Genomic DNA, 17,236 nt, shown 5'->3' with positions numbered 1-17,236 from the left:
CAGAGATGCACATCACCTAATATGCTTAATTGGTAGTAGGCTTTCGAGCCTATACAGCTTGGAGTACGACAACATGCATGAAGAGGATGATGTGGACAAAATACTCATTTGCCTAATAATTCTGCACTCCCTGTAAAGGTTCAGATTGACTCCCTCTATATTTTCATACATGAAGGTGTTCTTAAGGTGTCCTTTTTTTCTCATTGTACCCACTGTACCAAAATGTTGATTTAGCCTTTTTGTTTTTTCTTGATTAGGTTTATTCTGTCTTGTCTAACCTTGGCCTCCTTCCCATGGACAAAGCTCTTGTTGACATTTTCCATCAAAAGCAAATTCAGGCTTTTGGACTTACCTCAGACCTAGTCATTAGTCAATTGTTCAATTACTTGTGAGTCTGTGAAAATGGAGAAACTATGTAAAAATATCTGTAATCATAAATGGAGTGTTTTTATCATTTTTGAATTAAAGCTCAAAGACTATCAATCACATCTTAGTTATTACTAATTTAGAATAGAGAAGAGCAGACCTAATTGTATTATGAGAGTATGTTCACACTGCTCTTTCAGCATAGAGGGATTTGCTTTGCCATCTAAACCCTCAGAATACACATGGTGTGTTGAGGAGGTGTGGTGGCCCACAGATAACACACACACCTTCACTACAGGAGAGTCGCCTGGCTGCCTTACCGAGGGCTGTGATCACTGCCAAATATAGATGAAATAGCATAATTAAAGCTGCTTGTCTATGTGTTGACACTATCAGAAATGTATTTAAACTCGAGCTAAATCAGTTCTAAAATCAAGTGATCTTAAAAAGTAATCAACACCAGGCTTGGATACATACATGGTAGAAATATCCTAAAAATCACAGCTGGTCTCAAAAATGCTGCTCTTCCACCTCAAAAATATTTATGCCCAAAATGATGAATAAGTAATCTGATTACATGTACTGTTGTAAAACATTTTATTCTGTTACCAGTGTTCATACACTTAATCACCAGATCACCACAGAACTGGTCAAATGAAATGTACTTGACTGGTATACATTCAGTTTGTACAAAGCATATGTTCCATAATAATTAATCATTTAAATAAATAAATCTTAGTTGTGTTCCTTCATGTCATCCAAGAACAGATTTTTCGAGTACGTAAATCTTTAAAAATGGCCCAAATATGTAATTTATCCTTTTAAAAGCACTTCCTCATGGAGTAATACATATTTGGTTGCCTAGCAACAACGATGATGAGATTGATGTATGTGGGACTGACTTGAAATAAAACGTGTGTAACATGAACCAGTATACACAGATGGTTCCGATACTTTCAGATAATCTTCACGGGGTTTATTGACAGTAGAACAATAGGTGAATAGTGCATTACCAGCCTTGTCCCTTATATAAGGGTACCAAATAAAACATTTAAGCCCTCTTTACTGTCACATAAATGCATGAAATCAGGCTAAAACTTGTTGCTTTGGTTTTCTGTTACCCATCTAAAGCTCTGATTTGTGATGTGATGGGCTGCAACTGGTACAGTGCACACTGTTTCCTGGAGCTCTGAGACTTGTGCCAGAATAATAAGGGGATCATGTATGTAAATAATACATTTAAACAAGGAAGAGGATTTCTTCAATAAAAACATAAGCCATATTGAGGCCAGATTTGTCCCTGTTTGACTGGAACACGACAGTAAACAACAGTGCTGGAAACAGCATGTGCTCTCTTCTGTTCTACCTCTGTTTGCCTAACTCGAATGATGATATCAGGATAACTTATAATACAAGTTAGAACATTTTAAAAGTAACAGGTTCTCTTTATGTTTGGAGAGCTGATCATAGAAAATTTGGTCTTTATAGTAAAAAATGAAGTTTGCCAAAAACATTTTTGGCAAATCTGATAGAAGCAAACAATTTAGTGCCAACACACACGGGGCCTATTTGGAAATCACTGAAATGAGAATAATAAATCAACAGCATAAAGAATGCATGGAAAGCATTAAAGAGGCACTACTGTCTGCTTTTGAGCTCTGCTTTTAATTTGTATTTGTTTAGATTGATCTGTCAAATTGAGTATGAATGCTTATCAACAGCTACCATGCCTCACATCTGATCTCCTCAGAATTATCCACTGAGCCTTCTGATCCATGCAGGGCACGAGGATTTTGAAGAATACCTTGAGGAACTAAAATTGTTAAATCAATAATTTGTCCAAATTATATATAAAACATGTGGACGTCACTGTTATTTTTAACTTCACAGTCAAGCTAAACAGGCAACGATTCAAATATATTAGCAAATAATTATTGACTTGAAAGGAATCATGGCTCCCTCTGCCTCTCACCCTATGACATCAAGGATCGTCTAGGGCAGCGATCCCCAACCTTTTTGTTTTTATGTCCCACAATATTTTCACGGACCGGCCTTTAAGGTGTCGCGGATAAATACAAAAAAAATAAAACCAGTATCGGTGATCTGACAAAACACCCCACCTATCAAGTAACTTGTTACTGCGCATGCGCACAACTCAAAACGGCCATGATTTCTGTGTTAATAGTACACGCCTATTATTTGATTCTACCCTGATCTCGTGTGTGCAAAAGAAGGTTAGTGTTATATGTTTTACTTCTTTATTACAGTTGATTCTTGTTTTCCTTAAGCTGTTGTCAATTTGTTAACTTTTCAAGCTAACATGCATTGTCACGGACCTGGTTCCGGGGACTCGGGATCCGTGAGCAGTGTGGACTATTATTATTATTATTATTATTTGAGGTGTGTGTCTTCTGCATTGCTGCTGTTCCTGTGCTCCCTGTTTGTGTATTGGCAGGTGTGTGTGGGTGCGGTCGTGATAGGCACTGGTGGGTGTGGCCCTGCCAGCAGACCGGTCACATCCAAGGCTCTTCACACACACCTGGTGCTGATCAAGCCTCGTCGGGGGAGCTACTTTAGAGTGTGGTGGAGCGCTCACCGGCGGGATCGTTGAGTGACTACCCATCAGTGTTTTCAGCCAAATCAGTGAGTGCTAGTCTATCGCTGTTTAGTTGTGTGTTAACGGCTGCCTCTGTGGATTTTCCAGCAGGAGGTGCGGGAACGTGAGGGCGGCGAGCAAACGTATCACGGGAGCGGAGACACGGAGCATGAGCACTGAGGAGAAGACACGGCACGGGAGTTGGAAACGCACGGGGATGTATTGATTGTGTACTATTTACTTCACTGTAAATAAACGCACTGCATTCATCGCACAGAGTCCTGCATTTTGGGTCCTCCTTCCCCACATCCCCCCACATTTGCCCTGGGAAACCATGACATGCGTTTTGTTTTTCGTGCAAAAATACTCCAATTTGGAGTCTCAATTGAAGTCATATTTCAAGTCTTGATTTAGTGCTTCTAAACTTCTGTAAACTGGCGTACAGCGTAAACCTTGTCAATTAATTTTAGTCCTCCTGCAGTTAGTGGGCACCACTCTCCGTTGTTATGTCGAAGAAAGTAATATTGCACTACATACTTGTACCTAAATAAATACAAGCAGGAAGCACGTTTTGATAGTGTGATTTGGCCGTCAGAACGTCCTACCTATACATATGTACGATGGAGGCATAAACCACGTAAGGTTTACTATAAATTTACGCTATGGTAGGATGTTTTGACAAAGTAGGATGTTTTGATTTAGACTTATTCATAACACACGGGAAAAGACCCAGGGAAACCGAGTTAACGATAAAAACCGATAAAAATCCAGAAAACCATCCATTTCACACCCGAGCCTCAACTCTCGCGACCTGGTACCAAACGACCAATAATGTACCCCGGGGGTTGGGAACCGCTGATCTAGGGTACCGTTGCTTATTTGCCCATTTGTCTTTGTTTTGTGATTGCTTGAGCAAAATAATTCATATTACCTGAAAAGTGCTTTTATTGCAACACTGATCAGTTTGCAGTTTTGTTTTTCAAAGTTGTTCCCGTCCATTTACTTACCTGTTATTAAAGGGATTACTGAGAAGCTTGGGGTATTTTATGACTATGTGCTCAGTGAATAAATAATCATTATGAAATTGTGCTAAAATTGTGCTTAGAAGAGAATTGTCATGATCTGAGTGAGCCAACTGGATATAAATGTGTTTGTTTTTTTCTTGCTCCTCTGGAGAACTGCTAAAATGTTAATAAGAGCTAGTGAAGAGCGGATAAAAGCACGAAACGCTTCTAATTTGTGACGTGTGCATTTGTGGGAAACAAGTTTTTATAACCTTCTGTTGTTATAGCCTTATATCTCAGAGGAGCAGATGTGTCCTCATCTCCCTGTGCTACTCTTCTATCTATATGTCACCCACTCCCCTTATTATTTATTTGACTGAGCCTTTGCCCCTGTGCCAGCTCGCACACACCATTGATTCATTAACAATTAATGAGTGGATGAATGTCTGGCCTTTCACTAGCTTTGTTTCACTTAAGTTTTTCATTTCTCTGCTTGGCTGTTGCTCTCCTTCTCTCCTCGGCACACTTTTAATCTTTCATTTCTTCGTTTAGCTAATTGTCATTAGCCAGAATCAGTTGTTTTTAGTTGCTGAGTTTTGACTTCTTAAGACTGTGACAACGAAACAAGTGAGGTGCAAGAAAAAAAGCTCTTTGGTCAGCTAAAATATATTAATACTACCATTTGTACAATCCATTGTAAATAGTAATTTGTCCTCTGTTGTTATACCTGTGAAGCTTAAACATGCAGTAACTCAGCGTCTACTCAAGAAACCTGCTCTTGATCCTGATATTATTGCAAATTACAGGCCTAACTGAGTTGGGGTTTTTTTCAAAAATTCTTGAAAAGGTAGTTTACAAGCAATTAATGTCCTTTTTAGAAGAACACTGTATTTTAGAAGTTTTTCAATCTGGTTTTTAAAGCTTTGCATAGTACAAAATCTGCCTTTTTAAGAGTTTTTAATGATGTGTTTTTAGCACCTGACTCAGGTGTGTTATTATCGTGCTTTTAGATTTAACTGCTGCCTTTGATACAGTGGATCATAACATTTTAATTTACTGTTTAGAGCAGTTGGTGGGTGTTAGGAGTGGTTTAGATCCTATTTGGCAGAGCAAACTTTCTCTGTGAAACTTGGTGAGTTTGTATCCTCTGCTGCTGCTTCTCTTCAATGTGGGGTCCCACAGGGTTCAGTTTTAGGCCCCCCTTCTTTTCTCCCTATACCTGCGACCCTTCTATTTTTAGGAAACATGGGATTTCTTTCCACTGTTATGCTAATGACTCCCAGATTTATTTCCCTCTTAAAAAGATAAATGGCTTCTCAGTAGACCCTCTGCTCAGATGTTCAGTTCAGTTCAGTTCATTTTTATTTCAAACATTTCAAACATGTGCCTTCACAATCATTACAAACTATTATTCCATTATTTGTTTGAAAAGGAGTAGGCAGAAGTATTTACTTATTTGTCCCTACCCCCTCAAGTTTTACCTCTCATTCATTTAATTGTTTTTTTTTTGTCTTAAATTAAACAAACAACAACAAACAGCAACAAAAATAAAGCAAAACAAAACAAAACATACATCAATCAAAAACAAGAAATTAGCAAGTCCCACCACAGTATAGTTTCTTTCATATGATAAATACAGAATGTGTATATTTGCAGATACACAAGTTATGGAAAAACAAACAAACCAAAACCAAAAAACCCAAAAAAGAACCACAACACCATTACCAGCAACATTACCGTCCTGGGTTAACCCTGTTTTCTTCATTCTTATACTTATTTAAAATTAGGTTTTTATATTTTACTTTAAACTGTTTTATGTTTTGACTGTCTTTTATTTCTTCTGTTAGACTGTTCCATAATTTAACTCCTGCAATTGAGATAGACATCGTTTTTAAAGTTGTTCTAGCACTTTGTATTTTTAAATTCCATTTCCCTCTTAAGTTATACCCACCTTCTCTTTCTATGAACAATTTACAGATTTCTTTTAGAAGCAATTTATTTCTTACTTTATACATTATTTGCGCTGTTTTAAGCTTCATCAAGTCTTGGAATTTAATAGCTTGCATTTTGACAAAGAGTGCATTTGTATGGTCCCTGTACCCCACATTATTTATTAATCTAATGGCCCTTTTCTGTATTATAGTTATTGTTTGTGTGTTACTTTTGTATGTGTTTCCCCAGACCTCTACACAGTAGCTCATATATGGCAGTAGTAAAGCACAGTATAAAATGTGCAGTGCTTTCTGATCCAACATATGCTTTGCTTTCCCCAGGACGGCAATGCCCCGTGCCAATTTCCCCCAAACATAAGTAATGTGTGGCTTCCAACAGAGCTTGTGGTCGATGATCACCCCAAGAAATTTTATTTGTCTTGATGAAATAAAGGCCTGGATGGCTTTGAACTTTTTAAAGCCAACTCGGTTCGCTGGCACAGAAAGCTGAAGTGGGGGTGGGTTTCAAAGCAGCTTGCAGTGAAAGCACACATTCTAGGAAGATTAAAACTTAAACAGCATGCACATGTGAGATTTACAATTTAGAAGGGTATCACCAGCATCCCGGCAGCTGACCTGACTGGAGTCTGTTGACCTGGTTTTAGAATGGAAAGAAAATATAATTCTGAATATTTTATTTACCACCGCTCCAACCTTTTTCTTAAATATCTTCTTTTAAGATACTTGGCGACCGTGGCTCAGGGGGTTGGGAATCGCATCTGTAACCGGAAGATCGCTGGTTTGATCCCTGAGCTCTCTGTCCTGGTCGTTGTGTCCCTGGGCAAGACACTTTACCCTACTTGCCTACTGGTGTTGGCCAGAGGGGCCGATGGCGCGATATGGCAGCCTCGCTTCTGTCAGTCTGCCCCAGGGCAGCTGTGGCTACAACCGTAGCTTGCCTCCACCAGTGTGTGAATGTGAGAGTGAATGAATAGTGGCATTGGAAAGCGCTTTGGGTGCCTTGAAAAGCGCTATATAAATCCAATCCATTATTATTAAAAACAGCCAATTTGGTTTTTATCATCAGCTCCCTCAGCAGCTGTAAGTTTGTAGTCACCTTTACACCTTTACTTTATGGTTGAATCACAGGTGAGTAAATATTCATTTTCCTCCGTAAGTAGTATTAAATCCACAAACGTATACACACACAAACACACACACACAGATTTTTCATGTGGGGTCACCTTCCTTCTTGTAGAAGACCAGCTCAGTCTTGAACTCCCTCCGTTCATCCAGGGCTCCTTGGATCTGGGCCGTTGACCGGTCGCTCGTTTCTGGGCCGTACAGGAAGTGACACGCGCAGCTCTTCTGCATGAGTTCGGCACGGGCGTAACCAGTGAGCTCACAGAAACCATCAGAGCAGTAAACGATGGGGTAGAGTGACTGCACCTGGGCGTTTCCCAGAACAAAGTTGCTGTCTGCAAAGAGAGAGAAGAGAAAGCAGAGAGCAATCACTATGACTGTGTCATGAAGACAATTGGCAGAGCTAGTGTTCATGCATACAGCTCCCGAAAGGATGTTTTTATATCCATTAAGCCTAAAATCGATGTAGTAGACCGCTAGTGTTTGTGATAAAAAATACATAAACTCAGCCACCAGAAAACAACAAAAGCTTGTCAGACTAGCTGTGACTCCGACTGTAGCATTGGAGCAAAAAAACTATGATTGTGCAATCAGTGTTGGGCTCCTGAAGGGTTGGGCTGGTAAACAACAGACTAATTTATACTGCCAATCATCACATTAGTTAACCTGGTGTAAAAGTAGGCCACATGTTCCACTTTCTTACAGCTATAAGAGCCACAGCCTCTGGATGGCAGGAGGAGGGTGACCCGTCTCATTCAAATCTGTTGCCTTTGAGAAGCGTCTAACACCATACTCTTTTGAGAGTGAGGATGGCAACGAAAGTAACTAAAAGTAGGATGGAGCTACTGAGAGGTAAGGTAGAATAGCAAGAATAAATGAATGTGAATGAATGAATAAGTGAATGCAGTTTACTAGAAACCACACACAGCACAGGTGATCAAGGAGTTCAACAAGAAATCTAGTCGTTCTGACATTTCTGATGTTTACGTCCTAGATTCAAAGGGAAAAAAAAACATTTATGGAGAAAATAAGATCGTGTTGTATATTAAAATGCACTAAAAATAATTTGACTTGTAGAATCAGTTTTTAAGAGTTGGAGCATCGACGGTTTCTGTGGTTGCGTGTTATACGGAAGTGTAAAACTATTCATTAAGTGAAATAAAATAAAAACTTTCCTTCTAAAAAAAATTGAATCTCTATTGTATACTTGTTTAAGCTAAATACAGCACCCATATATACACATTTATCATATTTTACTTTAAGTCTTTGTGGACTTAAAGTAAAATATGATAAATGTGTGTTAATGGGATGGGCTCCACCCCAACATGCCACACCAAATCCCTGCTCACAACCCTGAGTTGGATAAGCAGTTAAGAAAATGGATGGAACTATTTAATTTTTATTTTTAAATTAATTTTATTTATTTGTAAATTAATGTAAAATCACTTTAAATGTAATAAAACATAATTTTTCTTGTTTTTTAAATGTATTTGTCTGTACACATGCATATTTAGATTTTTAAAATACATTCACAAATGTATCATAATTTCACAAATATTTGTCCGTTATTTGAAAGCTCGAACTGTTAAATTCAAATGTAATGCTATGGAAAAATATATAAAATGATTCTTGTAAACTTTTCAAATAATTCAAATAATAATAATTATTATTGTTATTTAGGGCGATCGTGGCTCAAGAGTTGGCAGTTCGCCTTGTAATCAGATGGTTGCCGGTTCGAGCCCCGGTTTGGACACTCTCGGTCGTTGTGTCCTTGGGCAAGACACTTCACCTACCACCCACTGGTGATGGCCAGAGGGGAATTATAAAGTGGAATTGTAAAGCGCTTTGAGGGTCTCAAAAAGCGCTATATGAATGCCATCCATTATTATTTCAACCAACTGTTAACTGTATATTTCTGTACATTATTATTATTACAGTATTATTATTCATATTGCCGCATTCATTGACCTTGTTTATAGGTAATTTCATTGTTTAATCACATTAAAATGTTCCTAATTTAATGTTTAAAAGCACTTGAAAAAAAATCCCTTTTTTTTCTGTATTTTTATGGTATTATTTTGGTGCCCCAGCTGCCGGAATATTACTGTTTTTTTAGGATTTTTTTTTTTTACGGTGTAAGATAGACCCAAAAATAATACATACAGAGAAAAACCCAACAATCACATGACCCCCCTATGAGCAAGCACTTTGGCGACAGTGGGAAGGAAAAACTCCCTTTTAACAAGAAGAAACCTCTGGCAGAACCAGGCTCAGGGAGGGGCGGGGCCATCTGCTGTGACTGGTTGGGGTGAGAAAAGGAACTATAACTCCTTGTTACAATTACTCCTAAGTTTACCCCTTTTACAGATCTAAAGCTTTAGATTTTTTTTTTTAAATATTTGCACTACTTTTGTTCTAATGCATCTCTTTAATTAAAAACAAGATCTGAATAAGTGTCATACTGTCGCTGTGCTGTGGAGATCAACTACAACATAAAATTTAATGAACTGAATGTGCATGTTCAAATACATTCATTACTGCATAATTTCTACTTCTGGTGATTGAAGGATTTTGGATTTTAACTGACAATTTTATTTTAGCTTGGTCTTACTCTTGAGGTTTTCGTATTTCTTCCACAGCTACACTTATAAAGATAACACTTATAAAGACAGATAAAACTTTAAAGACATTTTCAGCTTTGGTAGATAAAAGCACAGCAAACACCAAAATATATCCAGTACCTGCGGGATAAATCCAAAAACTACCCAATATCAAACATTAAAACACTCAAAAAGTAAGAACTCCTGCCATATTTGCAGGCATTCTGCAATCCTCAAAAGACTCCACTGGGCTTGTTTCTATCAGTTATTTCAAATGATGCACATGAAAGCAGCATCACTGTGAGAAAGGAGAAACAGAGCTGGAAGCAAGGCTGTTGTCCTCCAGAATGAGGAATCCTTGCAGATCAGAAACCAGATTTGATGGGGTGAAGTAAACAATGTCAAGAGTCGTCACAAAACCTCATCAGGTTTCATTAATCGAAGCCGTCAGTAGCATGCCTGCACATGCACTGCACAATCTGCTGTTCAAGATACAAGCACAACTACACTCTGGCTGCTGATTGGTGATCAGCTGCAGATAGACGTGTTTGTGTGCGTGCATGTGTGAACGCCAAGTGGAAAATTTTGCTACTGCTTATTCGGTTAATGGTTCCTGTCATGTAGCTAAGCAAACACTGTAAAATGCACTATTTATTACTTTGTGCTCAGCTATTCTCATGGATCCATCAGTTCTGGTGGCCCGGGGGACCCTTCCCATATTAAATATTTTATGGTGTAATAATGAGATGTGTTTGTGTGTGCCTGTTTGGCTTTCAGCTCAATTGAGAGACAGATTAAAAGAAAATGCTGAGTCAAGGAACTGATCAAAGGGGCAGTTATCAGTCGTGACCTTTCAGAGAGGTCACGACTGATAACTGGACTAGTATATAGTGCTTTTCTACTCTGACTACCGGTCTCGCTCACTCAATCACACACACAGTTTTTTCTATATCTAAGCACTTTGTCCAACAGCCGTGCCCACGTTCACACACCAGTGGGTGCATCTAGGTTTCAATATCTTACCTAAGGAAACTTTGAGATGCAGACTGGAGGAGCTGGGGAATCAACCCTTTGACCTCCCGGTTCATAGACAACCCGCTGCAGCTCCTGAGCCACAGCTACCATTGAAGAATTTTATTTTATTTTTTAAAACTCAAATGGACCTTTGAAAAAGCAATCCTGTCATATCTGTACTAGTGAAATTCCCTCTACTTGGGGCTAAGCCAAAAGGCCATCTTCTGCCTCTAGCAAGTTCAAACCTTGAGTGCCAGACTTTTAACAAATTCACAAAGAGAGGTGAGCATCATTCCCATCTGTGTTACACTACACCTACTACCTGTTAGGTAGAAAACTGGTTTGAAACTTTAATAATTTTTAAAAACGACAGTGTAGATTTACTCCCACCTCTTGAACTGACATCAAGATGAACTCCCCTAATTGTTTCCAGAGGTTAAAGTTGGCCAGGACAGGAATGGGGCACCTGTTCTGGCCAACATGTGTAATTAGAGTAATTAGATCAATAATTAACAGCATTTAATAGATGATAATATAAAGCAAGCTCATTCTTTGTTTGCAGCCGTGCATTTCTTCTGCCACTAAGATTCTCACTCAATAGTTCAGGAATGATTGTCACAGTTTTCTCCTGCACACTTCACACATCTTTGTTTTTTCCATCACAAATCTGTGATTCATGCTGCAAAGATCAACAAATCGACATTAGCAAACTTCGGCATGCACACGGCAGCTAAGTGGCGGTTAATTTAAAATGCAGCATTTCAAACAGCTCCGCGAATGTGTCCAATCACATAAACTGTTCCTGCGCAGCACATTAGGGCTTCCATCTAGAGGTAGCTGTATTGTGTGGATTGAATGATAACAGCTCTTAACATGCATGAAAGAGAGAACAGGAGCAGAAGACGATTAGTGACTTTGAAAGGTAAGAACTGCTCAGCAACTGACATTTGATAAATCTAAAAAAAGCATTTAAAGCAAGTGTCCTAATTAATTTGAGATTATTATAATCAGACACTGGGCCTGTACATAATGCGCTGCTGGAATTATCTATCATCTACACATCGTAAGATTTCTTTAAAATAGAACATTTAAAAAAAAATAATGTAACAGAACGACTGTACTGGAGAGTAGATGCAGAGTAAGTCGGGTTTTTTGCAATATTGTTGCAAAGTTTGCAGTGACAGATGTTGTATTACTGCAGAACACACAGCTCTGCACTGTCGGTAGAGGTGACCAATTGAATTCAAATTTCATTTGTCACATACACAGTACAACATGTAGTGAAATGCTTGTGTCCGAGCTGCGGACAGGCTGCCGACGTAGCTGCGCCATTCCAGGGCTTAGTTTTAGCATGGGGGGTCTAGCCAGGACACTTACTGGATACCGAGTGGGAATGGAGCTTGCAACTCGTGCTCCAAAGGGGTGTAGTTTTACCACTTTATCTAGCTGCAAATCTGTCGATCCTCTTTAGTATGATTTGCCAAACTCCACATGCTCTGTGCTACTTTTATACAGCTTATTGGCTAGAAAGCAGTCGTGACAGATCATGTAACGCTGGGAAGAAAACGACAGCAAACGTGCCAAAAGTCATGGTCATCTTTGTGCTTGCATTGATCTTTACAGTATGGGTTTCTGTTTTCAGGCTAAATTTACCTGTTAATCTTCCCTCAGTGACCTCTGTTTCCTTGCCTCTCTCTCTCTCTCTCCCCTAATAACAGTTGCATCCACTCAGTATCCACGTGAATCTTCTGATAATGTTCTACTCAGTACTGTTTTATCGACTTCTTCCAGTCATCCCTTTTTTTTTTTGCCTCAATACCAAATTCAGAGCCACCTTTAATGAATGTCTTGCTGTCTCTCTCTTGCCATCTCGCCACACTCTGTGAGGTCAAACAGAGCTGTCTGCAATTTGGATTACAAATGAAAAGTGCTTCCTCCAACCTTGATTTGTTTTGTAAGGATGTGTTTTACTGTCCTGCCGTTGTGTGATCGGCTGTTCCACCGATATGTCATTTATATTTTCTACTTTCTCTACTTTTCATCACTAGATTAAATGTACACCTGCGATAGGCGGAGGTTCTGTCTGAACATGGCATGAAATACATTAAGCAGCAGGTGGGGGTGGAGGATGTGTGCTCTAGGAAATCTTTGGCATCAGGCACATATTGGGGGAATTTTTCATGATTTATATTTTTGGGGGAAAAAGAAACACTGCTGAAATACCAACTTTATAAATAAACAAAAGAGAAAAAAAGAAAAAGAAAAATAGATTTAAAATAAATAATAGATGTTGCCTGTTTGCAGAGAAAATGAAGCAGGCTGCAGAGAACTGCTGGAGCCTGATGAGACCCTGTACAGTAACCAGTGAGTGAACAACTCAAACTGGTTTTAAACATCACAAGATTTATGGTGTTTATGGCATTGCTTCCATTTCCCTTTTCACTTCATGCCTTCGTAGTGGCAGCAGTAAATCACTGTTCTATAGCTACAGTATATGAGGCAACAAATTCAACTATTTCAATAAAGCTTGCATATTTTTTTATATATATATATTTTTTATATCTGAACCACATGATGGCAGAGATGTGGAGTCAGAAAAATCAGCAGTGGCAAAAAGAAAACAGCAACAGAAAGTTTGCTAACAACCAAAACTTTTATCACTCATGACAGAATCACACATCCCCTGAGCATTTCCGTCACCTCTGGAAGTTAGTTAGAGGAAATTAACTTGAGAGCAGCTCGTCAGACTGCCAGCACCAACTCATTTACTTATTTTTTTATTAATCAAATTTACTTTTAATCCACTGAGGAAAGTGCAGACAGATGTCTGAGAAAGTTGAGTGCTGCATTTCATTTCGTCTCCTTGGCAACTACAGGAGTCTGAACAAATGTCAGCACATCAAGATCACCTCTGCTCGATGACTCACTAACAGCACCTCATACGTCACAAAGAGCCAAACTAAGCAAAAATCCAGAGTCACTTCAGGCATGTGGGAAATGAACTGGTGAGATCTGAAATTCAGTCCATTAATGTAGCGATGATTGTTAAATGACTCAGGGGAACAGTACGGGTGTACCGAGGAAGGCACAGACAGCAAACAACACATGGTTTGGACACGTGAATGAACACGATGGTACATAGCAACCAGTTACAATCAATTTTCTCTACTACTCTAACAGTACTGAAGTCAGCAACTGAGGTTTCCTTGTTGTCGTGGTCGTAATGCAGAGCACTCTCAAAGTCCTTCAAAAGAATTATAAGATAAATCTGTATTTGTCCCTCCATGCTGTGGACGGAATTTATTACACCAAGGGCAAGATCTGCTAATGAACTGTGCCACTTCAATCACTACAGCATCAACAAAGTGACTGCAACCTTACAAAATGAACTTGCAACCTTGTTGCCTTCAAAACTGTTACTTTAAAGTCAGGGACCATACACACTAAGAATTCAATTTCAATTCAATTTTATTTATATAGCGCCAAATCACAACAGCAGTCGCCTCAAGGCGCTTTATATTGTACAGTAGATCGTAGAATAACCCAACAATCATATGACCCCCTATGAGCAAGACTGTTTTACTTTGTGAAAGTGTCTGATAAGGGGATGAAGCCAACATATGTGCTAGTGTAGCGGTTATGTTCTTGCATAAGAAACTGCAGGTATGCTGGGATGACACCAATGTCCTTTAATCTGACAAACCTACAACATGTCAGATGGCACAGAGGGTATTTTCAGCAGATATACATAGAAGTGTACCTCTTTTGATGTACGTCGGGTGGTAAATTTAAAAACACTGCTATACCATATTATATCCATGAACAGTGCTTATCTGCATTTCTGCAATTACACACTGTTGATTTCAGCCATAAATATGCCATGCATGTGAATACTATCATTATTGTGTTTGTCCAATGTTCTGCACAATGTGTACACTCTAATATCTCTAATATAACTGAGGGTCAAACCAAAATCTGTAGGTGTCTCTAGTGAAATGCAGCCTTCGACCCAGAATCAGCCTTAGGCACCACCTAAACATAATAACTGACAGCCACGACTGCACCTTAACGTGGGCTTCTAAGTTTGCAATCTCTTCAACTTGTCAGCAAAATGATCCATTTCTTTCTCTGGGCGAAAGCTGACGGGCTACCTGCACAAAATCATAAACGTCAAGCTGTTGAACCCTGTCCCTGGTGAGCAGCACAGAACCAGAACAGCCATCTGCCACGGACTGTTTTTCCCTGTTACTTTTCAAAGTTTATCAGAACATTTAAGTCAAATCAGTTAATGAAACTTTTACTTGGAGAAAACTGACAAGAGCGCAAAAAAATAACCAGATTCTCGACAGGCTTCATGCTATTGGAGCTGGTATGGACCAAACAGCATCATATAAGGAATAAGGAAGGACTGAACAATAAGATAAGAGCATATTTGTCACGGTCCCTGTGCCTCACCAGCTGATCCTGTATTAGGCAACATGTGTTTTGTTGTTTTTTTTGCGCTCTCTCTCTCTCACCTGCCGGAGCGGTGCTCATTATGGGCTCCCGCCCCTGGCCCACACACCTGCTGCCTATCTGGGTGATCGCAAGGCCTATTTAAGACGGCGCCACGGTGTTACTCGTCGCTGGATCGTTGAGCTATCAGCATCTACCCCGGACCTTTCCCTGCCTGCTTGTTACCGTGTGGACGAGTGAGTGGATTTGTGTTACCCCGTTGTGGAGAAAGAAGAGAGAGCCTTTGGAGTGTGTCTGTTTCCCGTCCTTCCCCTCACATGCACCGGAGCCCTGGAGCCCCCTCCCCTCCCCCCAGCACGTTGTAAATAGTTTCACCTGGTGTCGTTTGTATAAATAAACCGACTGTTAACTCTGCAAGGATCTCCGGTCTGCGCCTGAGTCCATTAACTAAAACCTGACAATGTTGTAGTTATGAAAGTAAATATGTAGATGGTTCATCCAATCAAGTATTTTAAGTACCTGCCATCTTCTCTTAGAGTACAAAAACATTATATAAGTACCAGTCCATTGTACTTATACTACAATGTGTAACAAAGAAGCCTAAAAGACATTTTTGATACAAAAATATCTAAAGTTACAAGATTACAGTGGGAATTTCTCACCTGATACCATGACAAAGCGTGTAAATAGACACGTCCGTCCCTCTCCAAAACATGAAATGCACACGCACATGCAGAGGGAGATATTTTATTTTAAACCAAAATGAAAATAACCACGGGAAAGCATTTAAACAGACATTATTAACACATTTACATGTATACACATATCAGATGTCTAGCTTAATCAATTCTGACAATTAAGTTTTTTGTTCACTACCGACTCCGTGGCTTTAAATATATTATCTACCCCTGCTGGTAATGCAATTTCTGCATGAGTGTCCACTTCGCATTTTGGAGAGGCAAAGTGTCGAATGGACACGGTAGACCGGCATGTCTATTCCACGTTTTGGGTTTGAATTGTAACTAAAATAACAGCCTTGGATTCTCACAGTCAAAACCACGGTAAAGTCTGAATCTTGGACAGAATGTGTTCAGTGTAGAGGATATAGTGTATTTTATTTATATATTCTCTGTATGAGTATCTGATGGAATTAAAAATTAATCCTACAGCAATAGCTTCATGCCTTAGGGCGATATGGTACTGAGGGATTCAAAGCTTTGAGAAACTAGTTCTCCGGCACATCAAGACCATGACCCAGTCAGTCTGAACCCCCACCAGTGTGAACTTCCTGCAAACAGAGGAAGCCATCTCTACTGCCCACAGCTTAGCCATCACATATCCTTAACCTCCTAAGACTCTTCCACGACATGCATTTTTAATTTGTCTTTGATATTTGGGCTGATTGGGGCCAGATGAATGTAAAAACAAAGAATTACCAGATTTTTTATTTTTACCTTATTGTTGTTTTTAAGAAAAATGAGAGCCACATCTGAGGATATTCGTTTAAAATTTTGATAGAACAGTAGCAGTACAATGTCCTTGTAAGTGGATATCAGGCCCTTGTAGAGCAAAATTGAGTATTTTGGTCTAAATATCCCAAAATGTGATGTCCACATATGTGGATGCCAGGTCCTAGGAGGTTAAAACAATAAAACCTACATCAGGAAAATACACATTTATTCAGCATTTAGCACAACTGAACCTACTTGGCGAGCTCAGAACTCTGGGCTTGAGTATAATACTCTTACTTGATACTGGACTTTTTCATCAACAAACCATTGACAGTCAAACCTCACTTTGTACACCGAGTCCTTCAAAAGTACAGAACTCTGTGGCCGAGTTTGCTGATAACACCTCAGTAACTACAACAACACAATGATATTACCCACATCGCCGGGACAGGACTCAGTTATTTCACTATTTGCAGAAAGGTGCAGATAGGCAACCTTTGACTCAGACAGCAGAACTAAGCTGGAAACAGGCTGCGACACACTCCATTACTTAGCTTCCTGTGAATCAGCATTACACTGGATGTCTTGTGGATTTTACACAATGACAACACAAAAAGCAAAAAGAACCTCTGAATTTAGGCAAACATGTCAGCACTGGGAAACTCAGCGGACCTCC

At 39.4% G+C, this 17,236-nt stretch overlaps 1 protein-coding gene across 1 annotated transcript in view; it reads right to left on the bottom strand.

Moving 5' to 3' along the window:
* kcnh3 (potassium voltage-gated channel, subfamily H (eag-related), member 3) overlaps positions 1-17,236 on the bottom strand; it is a 179,397-nt gene that overhangs the window by 54,918 nt on the left and 107,243 nt on the right. The window contains exon 2 of the mRNA XM_082507612.1: positions 7,142-7,375. Coding sequence (XP_082363738.1) covers positions 7,142-7,375 — 234 coding nt within the window. The remainder of the gene's footprint in view (positions 1-7,141; positions 7,376-17,236) is intronic.

Source organism: Aulonocara stuartgranti (assembly GCF_965226115.1).
Source record: "Aulonocara stuartgranti genome assembly, chromosome: 16".
Taxonomy (NCBI): Eukaryota; Metazoa; Chordata; class Actinopteri; order Cichliformes; family Cichlidae; genus Aulonocara; species Aulonocara stuartgranti.
The sequence above is the reverse complement of the archived record's forward strand: the minus strand, read 5'-3'. Positions and strand labels throughout refer to the sequence as shown.